Source organism: Rhea pennata, chromosome 8, assembly GCF_028389875.1.
Source record: "Rhea pennata isolate bPtePen1 chromosome 8, bPtePen1.pri, whole genome shotgun sequence".
In the NCBI taxonomy this organism is placed as follows: Eukaryota; Metazoa; Chordata; class Aves; order Rheiformes; family Rheidae; genus Rhea; species Rhea pennata.
Genome location: NC_084670.1, coordinates 1,861,480 through 1,887,047, shown reverse-complemented (window position 1 = coordinate 1,887,047; position 25,568 = coordinate 1,861,480). Strand labels below are relative to the sequence as shown.

The 25,568-nt window shown below is 40.7% G+C and overlaps 2 protein-coding genes across 5 annotated transcripts; one reads left to right on the top strand and one right to left on the bottom strand.

The window, feature by feature from the left end:
• Nucleotides 1-2,867: 2,867 nt before the first annotated feature.
• LOC134143615 (methylcrotonoyl-CoA carboxylase beta chain, mitochondrial-like) lies at nucleotides 2,868-14,940 on the top strand. Of its 2 annotated transcripts, none has more exons than XM_062581791.1 (13): nucleotides 2,868-2,913; nucleotides 3,680-4,012; nucleotides 5,555-5,751; nucleotides 6,874-7,052; nucleotides 8,004-8,084; nucleotides 8,522-8,700; nucleotides 9,022-9,214; nucleotides 9,616-9,707; nucleotides 10,609-10,765; nucleotides 11,532-11,654; nucleotides 12,263-12,411; nucleotides 12,882-12,963; nucleotides 14,680-14,940. In XM_062581791.1, exons 2-13 carry the CDS (start codon nucleotides 3,684-3,686, stop codon nucleotides 14,761-14,763), a joined length of 1,845 nt encoding a protein of 614 aa, XP_062437775.1. In that variant the 5' UTR covers nucleotides 2,868-2,913; nucleotides 3,680-3,683; the 3' UTR covers nucleotides 14,764-14,940. The 2 variants fall into 2 exon arrangements, with proteins under 2 accessions (XP_062437775.1, XP_062437774.1); XM_062581790.1 differs by lacking the exon at nucleotides 2,868-2,913 and adding an exon at nucleotides 3,143-3,194.
• A 751-nt stretch (nucleotides 14,941-15,691) lies between these two features.
• Nucleotides 15,692-25,320, bottom strand: RPE65 (retinoid isomerohydrolase RPE65). Of its 3 annotated transcripts, XM_062581795.1 has the most exons (13): nucleotides 25,310-25,320; nucleotides 23,641-23,723; nucleotides 23,086-23,236; nucleotides 22,063-22,204; nucleotides 21,185-21,332; nucleotides 20,821-20,902; nucleotides 20,253-20,385; nucleotides 19,987-20,126; nucleotides 19,080-19,209; nucleotides 17,822-17,936; nucleotides 17,631-17,725; nucleotides 17,407-17,518; nucleotides 15,692-15,894 (listed from the first exon to the last, which is right to left on the bottom strand). In XM_062581795.1, exons 1-13 carry the CDS (start codon nucleotides 25,318-25,320, stop codon nucleotides 15,743-15,745), a joined length of 1,494 nt encoding a protein of 497 aa, XP_062437779.1. In that variant the 3' UTR covers nucleotides 15,692-15,742. The 3 variants fall into 3 exon arrangements, with proteins under 3 accessions (XP_062437779.1, XP_062437778.1, XP_062437776.1); XM_062581794.1 differs by lacking the exons at nucleotides 23,086-23,236; nucleotides 23,641-23,723; nucleotides 25,310-25,320 and adding an exon at nucleotides 22,302-22,393; XM_062581792.1 differs by lacking the exons at nucleotides 23,086-23,236; nucleotides 23,641-23,723; nucleotides 25,310-25,320 and adding an exon at nucleotides 22,302-22,393 and having other exon boundaries at nucleotides 17,631-17,936.
• Between the last annotated feature and the right edge of the window lie 248 nt (nucleotides 25,321-25,568).

The window sequence follows — 25,568 nt, the reverse complement described above, 5'->3', positions numbered from 1 at the left end:
TCCCCCTTTAGCTTTGCTGGCATAGCTGCAATTCATGTTAAAGTAGGCAACCACATTAACATTCTTCCTAAATGCTAGTCTATATATTCTAAACACTCAGTGTTAGAAAGTCTCTAAAATAAGCGCTTAAAGTAACAACTGCAAATATTTGCACAACACTGCATCCATTCAGAAAAGCTATTTTTTCTTACCTTATTTTCCCTTCAGTATTCATTATGGAAAGGATGTTCCATGCTATGCCAATAAAGAAAGCCTAGATTTCAGCTTGAGGTCTAACATAAATAAATTAGAATCTATTGGCTCCTAATTACAGAATTTGTTATTCACAGCAGGCTGCCTATCAGTACAAAAGAACCCTGATAACTGATGCTTTATCTTCATGATAAACATTCACTTAGACACATGTCAAAGCAAAAATGTAATTAAGAAAAAGTGCTAAGTTATTTTTACACTGAGCAAGCAGCGTTCAGCTCTTATTAGAACATTTAAACCCCTTTTAAGCCAGTGTAAAGTAATCTATATTACATATAGTTTATCCTGATTATGAATATAGATTCTATCTACTGGAAAACAAGTAAAATAAAATAAGCCAAAACAAACTGCAAAAGGTATTCTTAAAAACAAAATCTCAGGAAATTAACTTCATATAAACTAAAATCCCTATATAATGCTAGTGTTTTAATTTATCTCATGGAAGTCTAACACTTAATTATGGAAGATGAAATAAGAAGCATGAATATTATAATTAACAGTAGTCATGATAATACATTCACAGAATAGAGTACTAAACACATCTTACAATGCTAGGGAAACGATATATGGGTCAAAAAAACCCGAACATCAGACTCTCAATTTAAATATACATTCAAGCATTTGCATCGGCAGTTCCTCTGCAGGATTCTGAGCATCCAGCATATTGTCACTATCACCAACACATCTCTCAAGTTTTAACCTCCACAAATGTGTTATACTCGCTTTAGATGAATTTCTGTCATCACTCTTTCTTCCACATTATCAGCTGCCCCACAGAGAGCATAAAATTTCACATAAAATCCCCCAGGAAACGCAAAGAACCTCATAAAGCTGCAAAGTGTCTTATGGCTCACATCTTCAGTCTTTACACGTTTTCAAGCTGGTGGGAGAAGAGAGTTCTGGTTATACCATGGAATTAGCAAAGACGTGAACTGGAGGTATTGACAGCAACCACAACCGATTTCCAAAACCAGCCTGAATGGTGTAGTTTGTTGTTAATATCACATATGGGTTATATTAGCAACAATATTTACAGCAGTTAGTGGCTGTGTCTTTGCATACAACACACGTCCAGATAGGGACAGAAATTTTTGTTCAATAGTTTCAATGTCAGTAACAAACGTCCACCACTTGCACCACTCTCATCTCTCCAGAAAGAATTAACGAGCATTTTAGGAGACAGCAAGGCAGATGTGTAATCTTTTCTTTTGTTGAAGGGATTCTTTACAAGAGCATAACCCCCTTCTTTCTCCGTCCAATATAAACGTGATCCTCCTCTACCTCTGAATTTTAAATGCTACATTTAGCATAAATGCTTTAAATGCTACATTTTCACTTAGAGAACAGCTCCGACAATTCCCTCCATAGCTGGCACTAGCTTCTGAGCCTTGGCTCTTCAGAACAGGTCTTTATCTTTCCAATTAAATAAAGAAAAAAAGAATTAGCTAACAGATTCACCAGAGCTTTATGTCGTGTAAGGCCAAACCACTAGGGGGAGATAGGCGCCTGGGCATGCAGTAACTACGGCTGAACGCTACGCAGGGCAGTAAAACGGTTTCAACAAATTCTCCTTTCATCAGTTTTCTTAATACAAAGAGGGACAGTACCAAAGACAATCCTATCTATTTTAAGTATGGGGGGGGGGGCAGGAAAGGTTATTTTAAATTATTACAGGTCAGTGAATTGTCAATATTATTGTCAATTTTCTTTAATAACATATACAACTTATTTACTTACACATTCTTTTTCCTGCCTACACTAGATAGTTACATTCACCAGTATATTAGTCATTGCTTAATTATCCCTAAGAAGCCTTATTAATATGCATAAAGAGCTATCTGGCAGGAATGCATTTTAATGAAGTTGCTGGAAGGCAACAAGCTGTAATTTCGAGAAGGTTATGCCATGACTAGCAATAGCAAACTGACTGCGGCAGCCCGGAGACAGTGTGAGGCATGGGAAGAAAATTTCAAATTCATTTTAATGTTTTAGTTATAATCAGAAAACGTTTGGATGACTGAAGAGTTGGAGCATCAAACGGTTTAAAACGACTCTTGACAGGAAAAAAAGTGTTATTGAAAACGCCGCCTGCAAGTTTCCAGCCGTGTTACTGCAGCACGTACGATACCCTGTATGAAAGGGAGATGTTGAAAACTAGACATTTTGTGGCCATTCCTAAACATCCTGCAGTTAACGGCGACTGAACCGCAAATGGATTATTTGTGAGGTTACAGCAGGGTCTGGATCGCTCCATGTTTTCTTAAAGAGTACGTAATTTAAAAATCAAGTATGTATGCTGTGTATGTAATTGTGCTTATTTCCTAGAGCAGCAGTTCGCTTGGCTGCTTCTGCGTGTTTTTTTTGGTAATGGATATGCATTCCAACCGCAAGGCAAAACCAGCATTTCCGTACCGTTTCGCCCGGGCTTTCCGTGAGGGCACAGTTCTGAAGCAGGGAAACAAGGGTGCGAGCGAAGGGAGATACCTGCACGCCGGTGAGCGCGCCGCCGCGGCGCGGAGGGCAGCCCGGGGCGGCGGCGGCCGAGGAGGAGGAGGAGGAGGAGGAGGAGGAGGAGGAGGCGGCGGCGAGGGCGGGCGCCGCGGCCGCGGAGCCGCCCCGCGGGGCGTGCCCGGCGCGGACGGCTCGGAGGCGGTTGCCGGAGTAAGGGCCGGCGGGGGGTCGCGGGGAGCGGCGCGGGGAAGGGCGGCGGCGCTGCCCGCCCCTCCCCGCCAACGGCCGGCGCGCGCGCGGCGCCAACGGCCCTCGCGGTCCTAACGGTCGCTGAGGGGCCGCGAGGCGCCGCCCCGCCCAGGCCGCTGCCGCCTGAGGCGGCGCCTCGGCAGCGCGGGCCGGGGGCGGGGGGAGGTCGGGGGCGCCGCTGGCCCTCTTGAAAGGCGCCTTGTGACCGTGCGTGTTTGCCCGGCCGGAGCTTCCCGGGCTGGGTGCGAAGTGTAACAAGGCCGAAGGCAAAGCCTTGCTGCGGAGGGGAGGGGGCACAGGGGCGGCCGTCGCGGGAATCGGCCCGCTGGCGCGGACGCGGCCTGGCTCCGGTCCGGCCGTACCTGGCCGTGCCTGTTGCGGGCACGCTCGCGCCCGGGCTCCGGCTTACCGGGAGCGCCGGGGAAGCAGCTGCGGTGCAAATGGCGGTTGCCCGTTTGGCCTGATCAGCGGCAGTCCTCGGTGCCTGCAGCTGCAGGCCTTGCTGTTAATGACTAGTGCTTAATTCTACCATAGCGTTTGTTTTCGCTTTTGTTCTAAGAACATGGCAAGGTGCATTAAAGTGGAAATAAGTGTAGACTTCGGGGGTTTGGCCTTTGTCAGGACTGGCGCGTTGCTTACTCTGCCTGTTAATTTCTGCCTTTTCAGTCTAGGGAATCTGACTTCAGTTTTGGAAGTAAATGCTGGTTTTCCACTCTTTCATTCCTAGGGCCATGTGGAACAGTATCACTTTGTGCTCTCTTTGCAAGTTCTCCCCTAGCTCCACATCTTTGCTGTTTTCAAGAACCCCGATTTTGCATCATGTATTACAAAGAAAGTATAAGGACTTGTGTAAAGACAAAAAAACAGCGCAGATACTACGAAATCAGTTCTGTCAAGTTACAAAAAGGACATGCAATGTGCTTCCCCGTTGTTTAGTAAGTAATAAAGCAAAATACAGACGGTATACAAAAACTTACCCTGTTTTAGATGGACATATCCCAATTGTGTATCAACATGTGTTTGAAGAAAATTTAAGGAACAGTGAGGCTGTTATTCAAAGGTAAAAACTGTTTTTGTAATGTTTTTATAATGTTGATATTTTTAAGATGATATCGGCATTACTTATAGGCACTTTTAAGAATTACTAACTTAGGAGAAATCAGTGTTTAAAAAAAAAATTTTAAAAAATTTGGAGTATTTTTTTTCTAACCACTTTGAAGTTTAAAATAGCAGCTCCTTTCTGCTCTTTTCCTGGACATCATCTCTGCAGAGAATACTTTACAAGGATCAGCACTTAAAAAATTTCAGTCCACCAAAACAGGTGCATAATTGTTGGCCAAAATGCCTAAACTTAGGTGCAGACTGCATTTAAAATATTACCATGTGACATTACATATATTGTGAAGATTTTTTTTTTTAGACCTTCATAAAAAAATGCGTTGTGCCTAATTTTAAATGCAAAGACGTAAATGGTGACTCACACATTTCCAAATCTCTCCTGAAAGAGTAGGTGACAGTTATTGCAATTTGTTGTGATTCACTGACAAAAGCAGAAAAATGTATTTTATGTATTTGTCCTTAAGGAGCAGATGGCAAGCACTCAGAGGCCTTTGTTCAGAGAAAAGATACATGATCTGGAAGCAAAGCTGTAGAAAACACACTGTGCCCTCCTGTGGTAGCATTGCAGCATTATTAAAAATCCTTAGCTTTTTCTCCTGAGGTTTTTCAACCTCTGTAATCTGCAGAAAGCCACAAAACAGATAATGGAATTATGTGCAGAGTAGTTTGTAAGTTACTATGTCAGACAATAATTTTAGGCAAGGATGATGCATCTTGGTAAAAAAAAAAAAACGTACTTAAAATAAATGAACAACCTGGTATATTAAAATCAAAATTATTTCCAGGACCACATTTGTTTACAGCTTATTCAGTTCACCATTTGCCCTTTTTGTCACGCAGTCAGTAACATTATACTGACACTGCACTATTCACTACTTTTGCCATGGTGTTGAATATTACCATAGAGGTAAATGTGCACACTGAATTAGGACTTACGAATTATGATAGCTTTATTTGATTTGCCCTACAGTGACAGCTCTAGCCCATAAATTTGCAATATCCCTCAAAGTCAGGTCTTCTGCTTTGGTGGTCAGCCTGCCTGTTCTCAGTACTCCACTGATCAGGTTGCCAACAGAGATTAAAAATGATCACATATTGTAAAATAGTATATATTGTTGGGTTTATATAGGAAACTCCTAGGGGAGGATGATTGACCTAATAGTGTCCACTAGCGATGAACAAAAGCTACAGACAGAATATATTGTTTGGCTCTTCTTTGCCTTTATTAGGCTCAGAAATGTAACTTTTGAATAACAAAAATAAAATACTTGCTTTAAGTAACGTACCGCTGCTTTTTGTTTACACAATAGTTAACTGTAGTTAACCAGTTCCTTTCAGAAACAGTAATCCAAAAATACGACTTTATTTTCATTACTACTGATGTGAAAACTACCATGCATTTAAGTACTGTGTTAAATCTGCAAAAAGGTAATTTGTAAGTAAGTCTTATTTTCATTAACTGAAGCTTTATTTTTTAAATTAGATATTCGGAATTGCTAGAGAGGGTCAGTAAAGGAGGAGGAGAAAATGCCATCATGCGCCATACCCAGAGAAACAAGAAGCTATTTGTTCGTGAACGCTTAAAAATGCTTCTTGATGATGAGTCTTTTCTTGAGCTGTCTCCTCTTGCAGGCCTTAGTATGCCATATGGTGATGTCCCTGCTGCTGGATGCGTTACTGGTAATTGCTAGCGAATTTAATACTAGATGTAATAGGAAATTCATGAATTTTATTTAATTGTTCATATCTTTAAATATGATTCATATTAGATCTAAAGACAGGTATGGGTGGAGGGTATTGTTTTGAAGGTATTTGCCCATGTTGGTGCCGCAGGCCGAGGGAAGAAGGATTTGAACTGATAAGGTCCTTAAGGTAGTCTGAGAGGAGCTGTCCAGGTGCACGGATTTGCTGGTATCCTTTGAGGACTGACTAAAGTGCTTAGCTGGTTACTCATGGTAGTATCAAAAAAGTCTTTTTTCACCATCCTGCAGTGGGATAGCTCTGTGTATTTAGAGTATCTGATTGCAGGCAGTGTACATGAGTTGCAGTCTACATGCTGCACACCTTCATATAGTAACCAATCTTGCTCATTGCTAGGGTGATTGTACATCTAATCAAGTTTATGGAATATTTTAGTATCTCAATAATGCCTTTTCGTAGGAAAAGTGAACATCATCTCTTTTCAGTAATAATTACCAGACCAGAACAGTTCAGACACTGGTTGTAGTATTCTTCCATAATCTATTTTGGGGAATCTAGGAAAAACTTTTAAAGAAAGAAAGTTCTTTCCTTTCTTCTAGATTTAGTAATTTATTCTACTTACCAGTTACCAACCTGTGTTTTAACAAGTTCACAATGGGATGTGAAATATACTGATGTCTATTGAGTGAAAGAGGGGACCAAGTTTCTGTGTGGCACAAAATCTATGACATTTATTTTGTAATGGTTTTCACATTATAGACTAATCTCTTACCTCATTGCTTTTTGAAGAGCAGTTTCAGTTTAAAAGGCAGCTGGAAGAATAGAATCATGAAGTCTTATGTCCCTTTTGTCACAGATTGCTACATTTTTCAGTTTTTTATTAGCATTTTTATAGTCTTCCCTGTAAATTCATCTCAAGAGTTAGAAGTCAGATTATATTGTTCTTTTTCTTACACATTGTCACCAATAGCAAAGAAGTTGTATTTCAAGTCTTGTCTTCTGTCTTACTGACAGACTGTTGCCAAAAGAAAATTCTAGCTATAGTTTGGCCTCTGTGGTTCTCTAGAGAGTCCTGATAAATAATTGTGGTACTGTTTGTAGGAATTGGAAAAATCTGTGGGGTCTGGTGTGTCTTCATGGCAAATGATGCAACTGTAAAAGGAGGAACTATTTATCCAATTGGAGTGAAGAAACAATTAAGAGCTCAGGAGATAGCCATGCAGAACAGACTTTTATCTGTGTACCTAGTTGACAGCGGGGGAGCATTCCTACCACTACAGGTAATACAGCAACAAATTCACAGAGGAAAATTTTTATCGTAATCATACTAATCTTTAGAACTAAGTCTGTCTTTTTTTTTTTTTTTTTTTTAATCTTGACTAGCTGTCACTCATTGTCTGTTAAGTTGAATTTTGCCCACAAATCAGAGCCTTGGAGATTATTTGAACATATTTAACACTGGCATTCACCCTGGCTAAACTTGCATCTAGCTTCTGATCAAAGTTTAGAAACTTCAGTGTCAATGTGGGGACAAAATGCTGACCAAGCAAGTCACATGGATATTCTTCAGTTCAGTGAAAGACTTTGATGTCTTTAACAAATTAAAACATTGTTTGGAGTTTCTATTTTTGACTTTAGAATATTTAAAAATACTCTGTATTTTGTTGTGAAGTCTGTAAAAATAATGGACAAACATCCATGGCCTTTAAAAATGTAATTTTTTGAAGACTTACTGTAACAAGAGAGCTTGCACGGGTTACTCTGCAATGTACAAAGGTCATGTCATTGTAGAGACTAGAGTTGTTCCATCTCCAGACCAAAAGCAAACATACAGAAAAAGTTTCTACCTGAATTACAGAATTTGAGAGAACTAAGTAAAGAAAGGAAAATTGTTGAAGTTGTTTCACAGATACAGAATGGATATGAGCTTCCCCATCCCCATGTTTGCAGTCTTTGTCTGTGTAGAGTAAATTGGTTTCGCAAAAATGTGAAACTTATCCCTGTTCTTGTGACACAGATGGCCATGGATATTTTTGTGGGATTGAGCAACATATGAGAGAATAAATACGGTGAAGTATGTTGCGTGTGACAGGTTATCAGGTGTGATTGATTGTTAATGGTATCCTTCTCAGAATTGATTGCGATGGTTTGTGAATGAATGAAGCAAAGGTGAAGCACTGGCTTCTGTATTTAATGCTGAAACTGACACTGTCTTTTCCATGTGCTGTCAGTCAGAGCTGTTTCCTGACAAGTCAGATGGTGGTAGAGTTTTCTACAATGAAGCAATAATGTCTGCCATGAAAATCCCTCAGGTATAGTGTCATTTTGAATACAAGTAAGTGTAGTGCACGTGACTAATAGAGTTCTGAAAAAGTTTCCTTTTAATACAGATTCTAGGACCAACTCACAAACACGCAGAAAATTTCTTAAAGCTCACTTTTTCTGTTTGTGTGGGATGAGAGATTTAAATGGTAGCTCACATAACAGAATAATTATCTACAGCCTTAAGGATCCTTTAAGTGCTTACCAACTGGTCTTAATGAAAAAAACATCAAATCACTAGGTGATTTTAGAGTAAACTTCACTGAGCCTTGTGTGGTATCAAAACCAGTGGTGGTGTTCATGATCTTATTTGTATCTTTAGTTCCTAGTTTTCCAAGGCTTTGAATGTTCCTGAAATAAATACAGTGGCTTTGTTTTTCCATTCTCTTGCCAGTATCTTACTCGTTCTTTTTTCTGTGTCCTTTAGGTGGCAGTAGTGTGTGGATCCTGTGTAGCTGGAGGTGCCTATGTTCCAACCATGGCAGAAGAAACTGTGATTGTAGATAAAATTGGTACGCTGTTCCTTGCTGGCCCACCTCTGGTAAAAGCTGCTACAGGAGAAAATGTCTCTCCTGAGGACCTAGGAGGAGCCAGACTTCACTCTAAGTAAGTGAAATGATTCTGTAAAGTAGAAGAGAACTCAGCACGCTTTTCTCCTTAAAGAGACTGTCATTCTATCATAAATTAATATGACTGAAGCTGTTTTTGATGCCTCACTACTGTGCGTTTTTGTTTAGATTGCACAGAAATTGCACTTACTTAGTGGTTTCAGCTCATCCATGCAAAAGAACAAAAATGCACAATGTTTTCAGGGAGTTCAGAGATTCACAATGCGGATGAAGGGTTTTTATTTAGCTTGATTTTTTTTTTCAATAATAAGATAGATTTCATTAATTTAATACTAATTATTTTTACTTTCTCTTCTAGAGTCAGCGGCTGTAGTGACCATTTTGCATCTTCAGAAAAGGAAGCCTATGAATGTGTGCGAAATATTATCTCAACCTTAAATTATGAGCCCCTGCCAGAGGAGGTTGTAGAGTATGATGATCCTCTGTATAGTTCTGATGAGCTCTTGGGGCTGGCACCACGAGGTTATAACTATACCCTTCCTGTAAAATTAGTAAGTGGACTGTATTCTTTCATCCTTCCAGTCTGCTTTATTTGTGTTTGAAAAAAGCATGAGCTGATGAGAAGTTCTTTGATGCACACAAATTATAACTGCACATGCTGGGATTTTTATAAGGCTTTTGTGCCCTGGAACAACTGTGCTCTGTAGCTTCAAAATAATTTTGGAGTCAAAGTTTGTCTCAAAATGCTTTGTTAGTAATAAAACAAATTCATGTTTATGTTTGATGCATATTGGGTTTTTTAGTAGAATGAGACATAAAATGACCACTAGGATCATTTAATCTGACTTATTGCATAATAAGATCTCCTCACTATTTGAGCAGAGCATATCCGTTAGCAGAACTATCCTATTTTCATTTCAGTTTCTGTAAGAAAGAATATGTTTCTTTGCAGATTCTGAGCCGTCTGATAGATGGAAGCAGATTCCAGGAATTCAAGGCTGATTATGGAACAACATTAGTAACAGGATTTGGCCATGTGGAAGGGTAAGGCTATAAGACTTCATAATAAAAATATACAGACATACTTGTCTAGAAAGCTTTCATATCATTATTAGGTTTTACAGTATCCCAGTAACAATATTTATGGAATTCTGAATGGGTCAAGAATTGGTAATAAAATACTTTAAAATAGCAGAAAGCCTTACTCTATTATCTCTGAGCTCTGAATTCACATTGTCTCAGGCTGATAGTGGCAGGGAGTGATTTCAGGTGGATGATTTTCATGACTTTGAAATTTTTTTTTTGTTCACTCAAGTTGCTACCTAGCAGTTGGAACATTGGAGTCTCAGCAGATTCCTTAAGAACTAAGAAATTGCATCTTTAAAAGTGTTCTGTCTCAGTCTGAATTGAAAGCTGCTTTCTTACCCCTTATCTTATCTCGCATCTGATCACATTACCTGATGTAATTGACTATATTGTTAATGCATTCATAAAGCGTATAACATTCCAGTCAAGTCTTAAAAAAAATGGTAAAATGTGTTATTTCTTTTAAGCCTCTTCATATGTTGAAACTATAAACATTGCAGATTAAATTTTATATTACATGTTACAGTAATTAGAGACCAGAATCCTGGCACGTTGTACATTGTCTTGCAGTGTAAATAGCAGATAATCTGTACCTTTACCTGACCTCTGGATGTTAGTCCATACTAGTATTTCCATGCCTTATATAAAGGGATGCTGTGGGACGTCTTGTTGGTTATATGCATGAGGTTCCGTGAACGCAATGGCGTGTGTAAGTGCATCCTGTTATGTTTTAAATTTCTCTAGCAGGACAGATTTGTGTGTATGGATACTTACATTTCCATCCTCTTGATCATTAGGAGCTACATTTTCATAGCTTCTGGGGTTCAAAAACGAGAGTGCTCACATGTCTGTCTTGCAGGCACTTGGTGGGGATAGTGGCTAGCAATGGAGAGCTTTCTCACGATGCTTCTCTCAAGGGTAGCCATTTCATACAGCTTTGTGGTCAGCGGAGCATTCCCATCCTCTTTTTCCAAAATACGGCTCCACACGCAGCACAACCAACAAGCATTGCACAGGTATGGCATCTAGTTCAATATGCTTATTGAAGCAGTTCCTAGCTCTTGTTCTGACTAAGACCTTAGTTTGAAAATAAGTAATTATTATGAAAATTAATTGTCTTAATCTGCTCTTAATGGTTAAACCAAACAGCCTCATAATTACTTTATTCTTAAGTCTTCCCATTAGCGTTCTCACTTTATTCTAGTTTTAATCAGTTTTGTAGGCTTATCAGAAATGATAGTGCCCAGCTTGTGAAAGCTGGGAGTTCTTAGAGCTTTTTACATTGAAATAAAGCCTGACAGTTCTTGCAATACCATTCTGTGCCACAGAAAATAGATATTTTCCTTTTCTAAAAAGTAAGGCATTGAGGTACAGTATGTTTTATCCAGGGCTACAGAGAGCATCACAGTAAAGCCTACACTAGAGTCTCTAAGCAGAGGCTGTTCCTGCAGCTTTGTTCTTCCCAACTGTTGCCAGCTTTAAAGACAAAGTCTGGTGTAATTCCATTGTGTCTGAGCTTCAGTAATGTCTAGCAGAACTAGAGTGGCTCTATACTGTAGGCTTAACACAGCAGAACAGTGCTGGGATATGCACACTGATTATAATTAATTTGTTGATTTACATAGTGGATTATGGTAGTTAATTTTATGCTACTGCCATCTTATTTTGGGAGAAACGATTTACAGAAATGTAAAGAAATAAATGTTTTAGAGGCACTTTGCAAGTTTGGTGGGAGTAGAAGGAATCTAGAAGAGAGAACTAAAATCTTTATTTTAATTTCAGGCAGAAGCTCACGCGAACAGATTAAAAGCCCAGGCCTCTATGATGGCTGCTGTTGCTTGTGCTGCTGTCCCCAAAATAACCATTGTAATTGGTGGATGTTATGGGAGTGAAAGTTATATTATGGTATGGGTAGCATAAAGGTTAATGTGTTTGATAATAGTCTTCATACACTTTACTAAGCTTTCACAATGCTTTCATTTTTAAAACACTGTCAGCTGTTGGTATAGCAGACATTTAACTCCATTACTTTAACTGCTTTTAAAATTAGAAATACATCGCAAAACGGGATTACAAAAAGTTTGGTCCCCAACTAAGAACTTGGAGCTAGTTCTAAAAAACGAGTTTTTTGAATTTGTTTCTACTTCTTATCAACACATACGCCTTGTTCACGGTGGTCAGGGACCTTGTCTTCTTCAGCTGTTTTTACATGTGCTGTTCACACTGCTGTAAGTGTGACAGGGCTATTTGCTTGCTCAGAATTAAGCTTGTAAATGCTTGAAGGAACAATGAAATCATAAAATGCTGATATTGAAGGCAATGGTGATGGCAGTGTTTGCTACCACATGGGGTCGGTACTGATACCGGTTCTGTACCTGTAATGATAAATGAGTATCATTAGTCCTTTATAACTTCAGCGATGCTACGTTCTGTCTCAAACATGATTGTGTCATCGTACAGCCATTTCTTGCGATTAAATTCAGTGAGTTTGTTCTGTGTGTTTTTTTTCATAGTGTGGGAGATCCTTCAGTCCAAACTTCTTGTTCTTGTGGCCTAACGCAAGAGTTGCTCTTGTGGATTCAAGACACTTCTTCACAATCACAAAAGCTGAGGACAATGATTGTAAAGGAGATGAATCGGAACTAAACCATCTAAAAGCAAAGTAAGGACATTAAGTAATAAACCCCTGCAGTTTCACTGAGATTGAATTAGTTAAAAGTGCCTACTTCTGTTTATATTCCAGATTGTAAACAGCTAAAGCAAACCTGACTCTACTGAAAAATGCTTTAAAATGCCATGTGTTTTCTGCCTTGTATGATGTGAGGGTCTTCTTAAGGATGCATGAATGTTTGACTTAAACGAAAAGCCCCAAACTATGTAATCAAAATATTCTGCTATGTATAAAATAATGGAGATCCACATGCAGAGGATCTGCTGTATCGCAGAATAACTGAAATGCAGAGGAATCAGATCTGATCTTCTCTAGCTGTACCTGAGACTAATTTTAACAGTAGTGCCATGCATTTGTTTGAAGTTGAAGACCGTGCTTTTTTTTCATCCCCAATTTTTTTTTTACCTTTTTTTTTGGTTTGTTTGTACTTTTAAACTTACTTAATGCTCTCTCTTCTTCAGGCTGGAGGAAGAAAGCAGTGCATTTTATTCTTCTGCCAGACTCTGGGATGATGGTGTAATTCTACCTCAAAATACTAGAAAGGTTTCTTTATATATTCTTTATAGTACATTTTATCCTCAGATCTCCAAAAGATCTTGCAGTGAATGCATAAGCTTGTGGTTTGCTCAAGGTCAGCCAACATGCTGATTTCCAGAACCAGGTCTCCCAGTTCTCACTCCATTTCCTTGGCAGTTAGCTTTTCAGTTGTCATCTCTTCACTTCCACATTAATCTGTCCAAAAAGTTCTGTTGAATTCCTTTTTCATTTGGGTTACTTCACTACAGCATTTCCTCTTAAACCACTTAATTGACTTTACAATTTGATTCAGTATCCTAAACCTTAATTTTTCTGTCTTGCATTCTCACCCGTATCTCTGTTCTTTTAAATTCAGGCACTTAGCTTCTTACATTATTCCTATTTTTTTTCTCCTAAGGATGTTTCTTTTTGCAATTGCTCCTTGCTTTTAATTTGTTTCTTATACTTGGAGTGCTCCTCATTTTTTTAGCAGACATCCACAAATTGCCTTCTTTGTTCTTCTGTTTTGCCTCATCATATTGTTTATTAGCAATACTTAAGCTGTTCTTTGCACTTGTAAAGCTTGTTTATTTAAAGAAAGATCACAAATACATGCTGTTTTCAACTAATCCTTCTAAGTATGGTACATATTTATGGTGGTGCTAAATAGTTTTGTAGAGGTTATGGGAACTTACTTTGATAATGGGAGAGCACTGAGAAGCATTTTCTAGTACTAGAGTCCATAGAGTCTCTCCTTAGAAACTGTATGTGAAAAGGAAACACAGGACAATCAAAATGAGTCATTGTTACTCGGGTAATTTTCACCAGCCCACTGCAGTTCATATTTGTGTGTCTAACTTTTTTTTACAATACTTTTTTGCTACTTATCCTCCCTGTTCTTGTGAATACATGGAATCTACATTTAACTGTCTAAACTGAGAGTTTATGCTTGTTTGGATCCTTAAGGTGCAAAGTTTTTTTTGTTTGTTTGTTTGTTTGGTTTTTTCTTTTTTTTTTTTAGGCTTTTTCAAGCCACTGTGTACTCTAATAACAATAGAATATTCACCATGAAATTAAGAGCTGGGGTAAGGATTTTCCTACTTTCCAACAAGCCATACAAAAGGTTTTGGCAAAGGAGCTTAAGCTTATGTGCCATAAGATTAAAAGTTAACAGAATCCTTTTAGAAAATTGTGTTGTTATTAAAGACTGGAAGTTGTGTTCTGTATTTTCAGTCATTACCATGGCTTGTGTGCAACATGAAACCAAGAAATATGACTTCTAAGAAAATAGATACATAATGAGCAGGATGTTTTGATAACTCTTCACATGGGACTGGGCATCATAGGAGCATAGCTATGTAACTATTGAATTGGATTATCACATAATATATTTTTATTGGAAACTTATGGTAAAATAGCGTCTCAGTGTTCCAAAAGTAATCCTCCTGTCATCACAGTGGCTTTAAAATGGTTTAGTTTCCTCTCACTATAGCTTCTCCTTGCAATATGTGTATTTTGGGATCCTGTGGACATTTCTTCCTTAGTGTTTTCCCTTCCCCAGGGCTGTATTACACTGATATCCATTTTCCCTAACCGTACAGCTGACAAATGTGCGTTTTAAATATCATTGTTTTACAGAAAGCAAGAACAAAAGCATTACTAAATGAATGAGTGCTACATTTGTAAATTTTCCTTTTTTTTTTTTTTCTTTTTGCTTATACTTTTTTCTTATTTTTTAATCAGGTGGTTTCACAGTGCCTAGAAATTATAAAACAGCAGAAGTACCAGTTCATATCTTCGTGTCAGTATCCTGTCATCAGAATGTAATTGCAGTCTGCCGTTTTCAAATAATTGGCCTTTAAGGAATGCTAACATGACAGCGCTAATTTGAAATGTAAATGACTCTCTAGTTCTTCGATAGCATTAATAAAGAAGTTAAGCCATGTGCAGGCAAACATGAATCCTGCATCTTAAGTTTATTTGCAATAAATTTTCTATTTTGAATCATAGTTTGTTACTTCGTAAGTTAAAATTTTTACTTTGTGAAAAGGAAAGTTTAATTTGTGGTTCTGTAACACTCTAGTGAAACAAACTCATCCAGAGTTGTAGTGACCGTTTGATTTAATTTTATTCGTGTTTTATTACGAAATGCAGAACGAAAACTATGTTGACAAGAGAAATAAAGATTTAGCACAGAAGCTATTACTCTATTGAGGCAGTAGCAGCTTTCAGGAATGTAACTGTTGACAGCAGACGAAATGCCGCCTGCCTCAACCCCTTTGACCTAGCACCTGATTGCCAAGTCCGGATTTGTAGAAGAGCTGTGGAAGGGCAATGAACAAGATGGGAGGTTTTATCATGGCTCCATTCAGATTGCTCTGAGAATACTCCTGTAGTGACCAGGAGGTGGTTTAAATCCTTAACACTTCAACACAGGATAAAATTTAAAGCATGTAACAGAAGGAGCAGGTAGTCTGTTCTACTTCATGTTACCATGCCGACAAACACAGAGTTACACTGTGCTATTTCATGCGTCTTCCACTCTGCTGCAAAGTTTAATCTTTTGTGTTAAGTGAGTAATTCTTGGCCCTGCACATTTTAAAATTATATCAAAGGGTACACATGAAAGATATCTGTATTTTAGAATAAGTAGTTTAGAGAATCATCACAGAAACTAAAACAATTAAGTAACCATGTAAATTAAAAAAAAATACTGAAGAAATTTAGGTCATTGGAGCGTTTGTAAATAGAGACTCCACCTTTTCAAAGTCAGGAGAAACGCAAGCCAACATGTTGCCGGCAGCAGTCACGCTCTCTTGAAAAGTCCATGGAAGGTCACGGGAATGTTCATCTCCACTTCAGCCCTGGCGACTTCACTCATGTCTTTGGCGTTGAGGATCAGCAGGTAGGCAGGCTTCGGCCCCACGCCGGGGCTGATGACTATGCTCAGCACAACCCCTGGTCGGCAAGAAAAGGAACAGGTCTGTCCTGGCCCTGCGTCACGGACTTCGCTTGGACTTGCCCCGAGCCAAGTAACCACTCGCACACACAGGGCCCGAGCACGTCTCAGTTATTTTTGCCCCTTCATAGTACTGAAAATTCTTGCTGTCGGTCTCCTTGCGTGCCAGAGGTGCTGTGGCTGTGTGGTGCCTATAGTGTCTTCCTAGCTCTGTGCAGGATGCTCATAGTCTGAGCAGCAGCTGTGAAGAACTATTGCAGGGGCCTCTGACAAATGTCACTTACTGGAATTTAATCAAATCTGTCCACACTAAAAGTTGAAAGAAAAGGATTGATTTGCTTTACAAACTCTGCTTCTTGGGTGCCAAGATGCTTGTTTCTGGAGCATCATCTTCGTACAGAAGAAGTGGGACATTCTAGATCTTAGGATTTCTGTTTCTGTGCGTAATCTTTTGGTCAGTCATTGCAGGAAAACAGGAGACAGGATCGCCGTCCTGTGACTGCCGTCAGCTCCCTTCACTCATTTGCATTCTGCCTCAGTCATGCAGCTAGAACCGCTACTCATGCCCTAAGCTGGCGCCCAGGGCTGAGTCACCACCCAAAATAATCCATGGCAGCATCAGACAGGGCCGTGGGGAGGAGCGTGGAAGCGCAAGTGTGGAACCTGGCGTTAATTTAGATTCAGGAAAGTGCCTGTGCAGGCGCTTAACCCCCATGAAGTTAAAAAGCTAAAAAGCTAAAAAGGCCCTAAGCCTGTTCTTAAAGTGCTTGTTCTCTGTCTGCATTTAAAGAAAGCTAAGAACATACATTGATCTTTTCAGCTTCAGTGGGACTTAAGCACCTGCATAAGCACTCCCTTCAGCTGGGAACGGAGTATACTGAATTATGGCTCCACATATACTGGTGAGTTTGCTCTTGACTTCAGCTGAGCCAAGATTTCCCCCAGCTTAATGTTACCTTGCTCAGAAATGAGGAGCTGCGGGAATAGGTGACACTGTTTAAGTCTAAATGCTGCAGCTCACCTTCAAAAATCGGTTCTGAGCTGAGGATGCGTGAAGAAATGCGTACAGTGCTTGGCATGAATACAATTCTGTGTCCTTGAGTGACAAAGACTAAAGTCACTCCACTCCTACACCAGGAAGAGGAGTAGGAATAAAAATGTGTCTGACTTAAGAGAGATTTAATTTTACAAAGTTGTACCATCTGGGTTTCTTTAAATACTGTAACTCCTGATGGAAAGGCTGGATAATGAGGACAACAGACCACCTAAGCCTTGAGGTCTAGCTCCTCCTTTATTTTCATTTAGTCTTAGTTTTTCTGTGTTCTCAGAAGTTTCCCCACAGTTTTACAGTAAGTAATACATCTAATTTGGGAGCTATCTGGAAGTTCTCCTGTACGCACACTCCTCCGGGTGCTATCTGGGTAAACTCAGCACAGCGCACACTGGGCCAGGAGACACAAACTTATAAAATACTAAATAATTAAAAGACAAAAAATAAAACCCATTATTACCATCATCTTCCTCCAAGGCATCAGGATGTGAAACGAAGATTGGTTCTGACGGGTATGAATCTGGTTCCTGCCACACCCAGGTCTCTTTTGTTTTAACATTTAGTTTACAAAGCTACAAAACAAGTTGAAAAACCCTCATCTCAGTAAATATCCTTGCTTGTCCTGAACCTAAAAGCTCATCAAAAAGAAAAAAGAGAGTGCCCCACCCATTTGTTAATAGTTACCCTGTCTGGAACGAAGTGATTCAGTCCGAGGCCGTACGAATAGGTATATGGTTTCCCGCCATATTTCTTATAATTGATTTGTGGAAACTCAAAGGCTACAGAAATACATATATATGCACTAGGATTAGTGGGGCACAGATTGCTGAAGCTACTGTTACTGCCTCTGGCTGAGATCAAAGTTAACATCTTACCATGGCGAGGCCCTGAGAAAATAACTTCTGGCTCCAGCCAGATGGTCTCATCGCTGCGCAAAGTTGCTGTAGCTGTTGTATAGGGCAAGGTAACTAAATTCTTACCCATGTCAGCCTGCGACAAAGAGAAATAGCCAAGATAAAGAACAGTGGTTGCACTCATTTTCTTAGCCATCTGCACTGAACCATTGCAAATTTCATTAAGCAGTAAAGTTCACAACGTGCTGCAAAGCCTCATGTAGCCGCAAAATTATAGTACACTTGTGAGAAACGGCTGCTTCCATTTTCTTAGTTAGCTTTCAGTGGAGAGGAGCTGTCGTGAGAATGCCTGTCCATCACCCTAAAGCAGTCCTTCATTGCAGCCTTCACTGTGCTTACCTTCGATTAGAAACTAGACGAAGGCACGTGCCTTTCTGCTCACCGAGATGTTTGGAGGTTAACTAAGTGCTGCTACATGCGGTTGCACATTTTGCTCGATCAGCACAAAACAGCGCCCGTAAGCTTTGCTGTTCCAAAACCAGCTCATGTGACCAGCAGCTTCACCCCTACCTGCCCCTCCCTGGCTGAGGACTGAGAGCACAGAAAGGTCCAAAAGCACCCAGACCAAGGGCAGCAGTGTCTGGTACTCCCGCCTCAGGGGACTGATACAGGGAGAGGAGAAGGTGGGCAGAGGAGAAGCAGTAAGTTCAGAGTGCTGCAACCTTGTGTTTGCCAGCTCATCACCAGCTCCAGCTAGACTTCATCAGCCAGGAGGAGGAAGAGGAGGACAACAACAGCTGGGGTAGCTAGAAACCATCTAGAAACTCTCAGCCACAGAGGCTTCCATCAGGCCAGTTGTTTGATGGACCTTACACCATGAGCTGGGAATGGACCTAAGCACATGCTCTGGCTGCAACCGCTTCTTTTCTCTGTTCACTTAAGTGAGGAACTCCAGGAGAAAAATTGTCAGTCTGCAGCCCTCTGCACCCTCTATAAATCACTGCTATCCCATAGTCTCAAATTTGTAAGGTAGCACATGGGAAATAGAATGCAATACTGTTGATAAGCTATGGAAAAATCAAAAGCTTCTGTGAAGATCCATGCTTTAAGAATTCCTTCGCTCCACCTACCACCCCCAAATAAAAGGGGTGTTTGAATTAAACTGAATCAGGTGGAGCATCTGGTTATACTCTGCAATAAACTCTGCAGGTGAGTCATGCAGACACCAGCATTGCAGAGGTTTGTTTGAAGCTCCACGCACGCAGAGCTGAACTGTTACCTTGTCAATGTTCAAGGGGAGCACGTATCTGCGGGCCTCAGGCTGAGGGGCTTTTTCTGCCTGTCTCTTCACTTCGTCCCAGTTTGCTCGTAAATTGGCTAAATAGAGGTAGTTGTAAACAAACTCGAACCTGTACAAAAACAGGATCATAGACACAAAAGAGAGATGGCACCAGAAGTGGAGTTTCAACTGCAGGTGTTCTTTCCTAAACCGCCATCAAGTGGCACGAGTCCTGCTCTAGCTCTTTGGCAGAAGGGAACTACGCGTGTGCATTACCCCGCTCCGTTAGAGGAGCCCAAGGACTGCTCGTTTTTAGCGCCTGCTCCCCCAGCGCCGTGTGAGGACAAGCAGGGTAATCACAGTTTCAGTGCGGCTGTGGTGTTTGGAGGCCTCGTTCCAGTGCCCATAGGACTGCCAGATTTCTTGCAGTGTTTATGTGAAAAGCATCATTCAGACCTATACCAGATTGTGCCCGTTGCTATGCCAGAGACTAAAACAGCGTCAGCACTTTGGTAGTCACTAACATCTATTAAAGATAAAGGCAGATGGAAAAATCTCAGAAAATCAGTTTAAAACAGGCTTTCCACACATCTTGGTAACATGCACACTATCTAACCTAAATGATAACAAGCGGGAACATTTAAACCAGTTGAAAGAGGGACTGCTTTCCGCCTTACTGTTGGGTGCCAATTCCCATGGAGAAAGGGGAGAGTCTCCAGAGGACACAGGCCGCTGTGCAGATCTGCTCACGTGCACCAGTCAGGGTCACTGCACGCTGGCTGCGGGGAGTCCGCTTGCTATTGCCAGCGAGTGTGGGGAGAGGTGCAGCACCACAGGAGTTCTTGCTTCTGCGCTGCCACGTTGGCCATCCCTAGACTCAGTCCACAACAGCACTGCAGATACTCACCCTTTCCAGGTGCAGAGATCCACAATAAGGAATCCATTATCTTCATAGGTGTTAATGTGATGGAAAAGGTTAAAGGCAGAAGTCCGGTACTTGATATTGAGGAGCCTTCCTTTTTTCTTCTCTGCTACATGAACCCAGACCTAAAAAGCAAGCAGCATTTTGTTTGAGATTTACAAGTAACAAAGGTGAAATTAATACGACAGACCTTCCAATTTCAAAGATCGACTGCCCAGCATCGTAGTATTTTGGCAAGATACGCAGCTTACCCCCATAGTTTCATTAGACTCGAAGCAGTCCATGTAGTTGGCTCCCCAAAGGCTCCAGGAGGAAAGGAACTTGAGCAGGTTGATTTTCACTGGTGTTTCAACAAACACTATGTAGTTTGCGGTCAGTCCAAAGCTGTTCAGAGACATAGGGGGAGCACATCAAGTTCACTGTGGTTAGTTTGGGCAAAACACATGTTCATTCACCGTACGAAAGTTTATTTTAAGCACTGGATGCAGTATGTAGAATGTAGCTTAAGATAACAGCAATATAAACATCCTGATTTTGGTAACTTCCTCAATTTTAGTTGCTTGTTACATGCAAGAAGAAGTTCTGCCTGCCATTTCAATGGAACATGCTAAAACCCTCACCAGCCTTGTACAGGTGTGTCCATACTTTCACGTATACGCATAAATAAAAATGTATGCTATTAGTAAATACTCATTTGTCAAAGCTGCTGTTTTGACATGTGAACATAATACACAAAGTCAGAGTTTTACTGTAAGAAACATCTCTCTCTGCTGCTAATGGACCTACATATTCAGTCTATAGGACCAGTGGAAAAATTACCTGTGAACGTAAGAGGGTTTAAATCTGTCACTGCAAGGAAACTGCACAACCACCTCAGACTTGTTTATTGGGTCTTCCTTGTCTGGAACATGATGATATTTGAACAATTACGGAGAAAGTTTCATCCATACTTACTTTGGTTGATTACTGATGTTTATCTTAAAAAAAAATCTGCCTTCAACACAAAGAAACTTTATGATGCAGAAGTAATGTAAATAGTTGTTTTAAAGATAACATTTCTGTTAATTAAAAGAAGCTAATGAAATTAAAAGAAAAAAACACTTGATAACAAAAGTCATCTGAAGAATAGGAAATTTATAGCACATGATTTTCTGAAGTTCATTCAGAAGTTGGATTAACTAACCTGCCTGAAGCGGAGGAATCCGTATTATATTATAGGCAAGTGAAAAGTTTTTTCCAAAACAGTTGCCAATGTTATAAACTGTACCATCATTTTCAACATGGGGATGAGCAGTCGCTCCGTTAACTGAAACATATTTACAGAGATCCACCTGGAGAACAAGACACAGAGAATGACGAGCTCCCTCAGCACAAGACTGGAAGTTATCCACTCCTGCTATGATTTAACAGACAGATGCTTTCTTACTCTGTATATGGCAAGTTCTTCTCTTAGCCCAGAGCATCATGCGTTTTGTGAAAAAGAAACATCAGCAAAGCTGATGAGCTGAAGAGCTGATGGGAGAGTCGAGCAAGCTTTACTTTGTCACAGCGGGAGGATCGGGATTTGGGGGTCCAAAAGGAAAGGCTCAATAAACTGAACTTTGATAATAAATCAAAGAACAGCTCTGAAAAACATATTCTACCTTAAACATGATTCTCCAGGTTAAACAATGCTTGGCTTCAATTGAAGCTAAGTCAACGTTAAAAATCTAGTACGAGCCCTCTAATTATTTTGGCAGCTCCTTTTAAACTTGGACTATAACCTGGCTTCAGTTTGTGAACTATAACCTATGTCTTAATCCAAGTATGAGAATATGGACCATGGACCCCTCATAGCCTCCGAATTAAATATTACTTAGAGCAGAATTAGAGCAGCAGCAGAAATCCATTTACAAGCTCACTTTGGACTCTGCTCTCATAAAAACTTCTGGCTTGCTTGCTGTGTCTGAATCATATCTCTGCCATTAATCCTAAACACCTGCCTCTCAGTAAGAGGCTGTTAAATGTTTTCATTCCAGCTTTACTCTTCCATGTTTTTAGAAACTAAGTACAGACACCTACCTGCTTAATTGTCTCTAAAGTTTCTGGGTTAATTCTGGTTATAAAGTTGGTCTCAGTACATGCGTAGTAGTCTTCACCAATGGGGTAGACATTAACCAGGGCGTTATCAGTGACCTCCACACCTTTGAAGTATGAAAAAAACCTGAACAAAGAAAATCAACAGATTGTCAGGGATTTCTTGAAAATAGAAATCACATAACACATCACTGCAGCAAGTCTTCTAAATAGTCTTGAGGTACCTGGAGAAAATATTCTTGCACGGATCTGGATAAGCGTAGGTGCCAAACTCCGTTATCACAATTCGCTTCTCAGTCATTGCCCTCACGTAAGCATCAGTCCTAACGAACCTGGAGAAGGTGAGAAAGAGAAGGAGTCTTATTGGTAGCATCATAAAAATGGAGCAGGCCATATAACTAAACTGAAAAAGTTCTTGTGATGAAATCTGTAAGATCTTCAAAGACTGCAGACCCAAAACCCCAGGACTTTGCTGGGAAAGAACGTCATGCTACACCTAGGGTAGGCCTGGTCCTGAAACCTGCTTTTTCTCTTCAGCTGCTGAGTCAGGAGCACAGGGAAACTCGTGATCAGCTTACACCTGAAGCTGATCAGAAATATGATATTTTATCCATTTATTCTTTACCAAAGACCTGAAAACCAGTAGCTCACAATTTTCAACTGAAAACACATTCTAGTTTTCAGAATAATTTGTAGTTCTGTCACTTCCTGACTGTAGCCACAATTGTTTCTGCTCTCAGCTTCTCACCTATAAAACAAGAGTTTTGTAATCTTTGAAAAATACAATCCATGTAATGTTTTCCATGGAAATGTAACGCAAAGCGTTGTATCTGCTAAATACAAGCAAGTTGCAGTTATTTTCTAATGTTCTCACTGTTATAACTCTTCCAGTAACTGCACAGACTTGAAGTCAGTGAGAGCATCCCATGGGCTAGACAGCAGGATCTGGCCCCAAAACATCACAGGTCAGCAAATGTTTCCTATTTTGCTTGGAAATTTTCCACATACCTTCGATGATATGTAACATGCCCTTCCTTAAAGTCAAACTTGTGAAGGAGTGCTTGGCCATCAAACAAATGATAAAATGGCTCTGCACCGACCTCAAACAAGCCGGGTCCACACCTAAGAAGACTTCCTTTAAGCCAGGTGGGAATCCTACCTGTGGAAAATATAGTTTTGTGCTTAAAAAAGCAAATTAGACCATAGTTTTGCTTGTAACAACAAGAATACAACTTCAAGAATACAAATTCAAATTATTTAGTCTATTTTATTTTTATACCATGGTCATTAAACTTTTTTAAACAAAAGATCACGTATTTTTAGGAGCCCTTTGAAATTTACTTTCTTCTTCCTCTACAGACCTAACAGAGGGTATCCAGCATTGAAAAGTCTTGAGATCCCACACCAAGCTGTACTTCCTCTACTCCAGAATATGGCAGCCCCACATTTCAGCCCTGTACTCTAGGACCTCCAGCATCTCCACGAACTGGTGACCCACATGCTCTAAGAATAAAAGCTGGGCTTGGAAAGAGCACAAAAGGAGATTAGTGTGACCATACAAACCTGTGACGTGAGCAGTTACTGGAGAGGACAACTCTTCCACAGTCTCAAAGAGCTTCTTGTACCCTCCAGCAGGGTGTTCAACTCTGAAAGAGTCATGAGACCCTGAAATCAGCTTGATTTGAGGAGCTTTGGGAACCCAATAGAGCAACAGGATTTTGCTTTTGGATGGAATCATTTGCATCTTGCAAAGAACTTGACAAATCAGCAGGAGAAGCACTAGCCTTCGTGAGAAGAAAGGCTTCAAAGGCTCTGAGAGACTGCTGTAGCAGACCACAAATAGTTCATGTCTAGAGGCTGAGTGTGCAGATGAATGAGAAATAACAGGATACTGAGTGCCTTAGCCCCTGCTGACCTGTCTCCAACAAGGCAAACACCCTCAAAGAATGCAACAACGCGCAATTTCAGGCGATCCTGAAACACCAGGAAGCAGGTCGACTCTCTAGAATCGAAAATCCAGCTTCTATTTCCCAAGTCTCTGATAAGTTGTTTTTCTTTTTTCTTTTCTTAAGCCAATTGTATTTGAACACTTAAGCTGAGAAGTATTTCAGTTTTAGTCTACTGCAAAGCACATGAGGACACACCAGATATAGGCTGGGTTGTACACTGTCCTTCTCAAAAGGATGGACCATCTCCTGGAACTGGGATGGCAGCCCACCCCCTCACAGACCCAGGCCATTTCTCTGTTCAGAGTGTAGCAGCACAAACTTGCACACACAGAAAACCACTATTTTCTCCCCCTGCTCCCAGTAGGGTGCATTGACCCTCAGCCTCCAAACTGCACTACTCCGTACAGCTCAAAATCATCTTCTCCCTTGAGTACAAGTTGCAGCAGATCCCCTGCCTCCCTTTTAGCACTGCTGTCCGCCAGTGTTAGCAAGCCCCACAGAGATAAGCCTATCGCCCTTGGTCACCCAACTCTGGTTTGAGAGATTGCTGACCTGTTCCTCAGAAAACTGGTTCTTGTGCAATTCTTATCCACAGTGTGAGCCTGAAACTTGGGGAGCGCTAAAGGCATTTCTAGGACTTCAGAACATTTTTTGGGAACAACACTTTTTACCACTCGCATTGGGACGGGGCTGAAAGGCAGCTGAAAATACCCCTTCCCTCACTACTGTCTAGAGACAAAACTGCTGGGGACTCCACAGCAGCCTGCTACGGGCCTTCAGCCGCTCCCTAAGAGAGGCTGCAGCGGTCACCCCTTTCCTGTTCCTCGGGGCTGACGGGCTGCTGGCCTGTCATAGCTGCCTTCATCTCCTCCCTTTGGCCAACCAGCTAACTCCTCAGCAGCACGGCTGTACTAATTGAATTTTCAGCTAATCTAGCATTTGAGACACTTGGTTGGTCTGTGCAGCCCGTTAGTCTCATGCCGTAGTGGTGCTTTCCCTCCTTGCTCATCACCGTTATCTTCTGTTTAAAGTATAAGCTTCTCCGGATAATCCTGCATCTTATGTACTCGCATCACTTTCTAAAGAGGCCGAATCTGTTGTGGCTGCCTTGGATCCTTGTGCACAGCAGCCAGCAACCCTCAGAAACAGAAACCCATTCCAGCTGTAGCACCTAGCAAGGTGGGCACCTCTAAGTACTCCGCACACGCTTTTGTAGCACAATTCACACAGTCATAGCAATAATTAAGTTGCTCCCGTAGAGAGAAGCCTGTAGGAATACTCACTGGCTGTACATTTTCGCCCTGAGGAAGGATGTGCGCCCTCCGAAGCCAACAGCAAAACGTGGCAGGTAGAGCTGTGCTCTGAGTATTTATGCAAGAGTTCAGTTCTGTTGAAGAAAGTAACAGATTACAGCAAACATCCCGAGCAACCAATCAGCTCACTACTGGGAACAGAAGTGGCTTTCACCACCAAAATCCTCCTCATGCTTTATTAGGTTTTGTCTTGCTGCTCACACAAAAAGAGCCTTTCAATGTTTTTCAG

Coding starts and splice junctions, on each gene's coding strand:
- LOC134143615 (XM_062581791.1), top strand. CDS start 3,684: ATGTGGAACAGTATCACTTTGTGCTCTCTTTGCAAGTTCTCCCCTAGC. Junction 9,708..10,608: donor GGATTTGGCCATGTGGAAGG/GTAAGGCTATAA, acceptor TCTGTCTTGCAG/GCACTTGGTGGGGATAGTGG. Junction 12,964..14,679: donor TACCTCAAAATACTAGAAAG/GTTTCTTTATAT, acceptor TTTTTTAATCAG/GTGGTTTCACAGTGCCTAGA.
- RPE65 (XM_062581795.1), bottom strand. Junction 19,210..19,986: donor GATCTCTGCACCTGGAAAGG/GTGAGTATCTGC, acceptor GTTTTTGTACAG/GTTCGAGTTTGTTTACAACT. Junction 17,726..17,821: donor TTTCTCAGGGCCTCGCCATG/GTAAGATGTTAA, acceptor GTATTTCTGTAG/CCTTTGAGTTTCCACAAATC.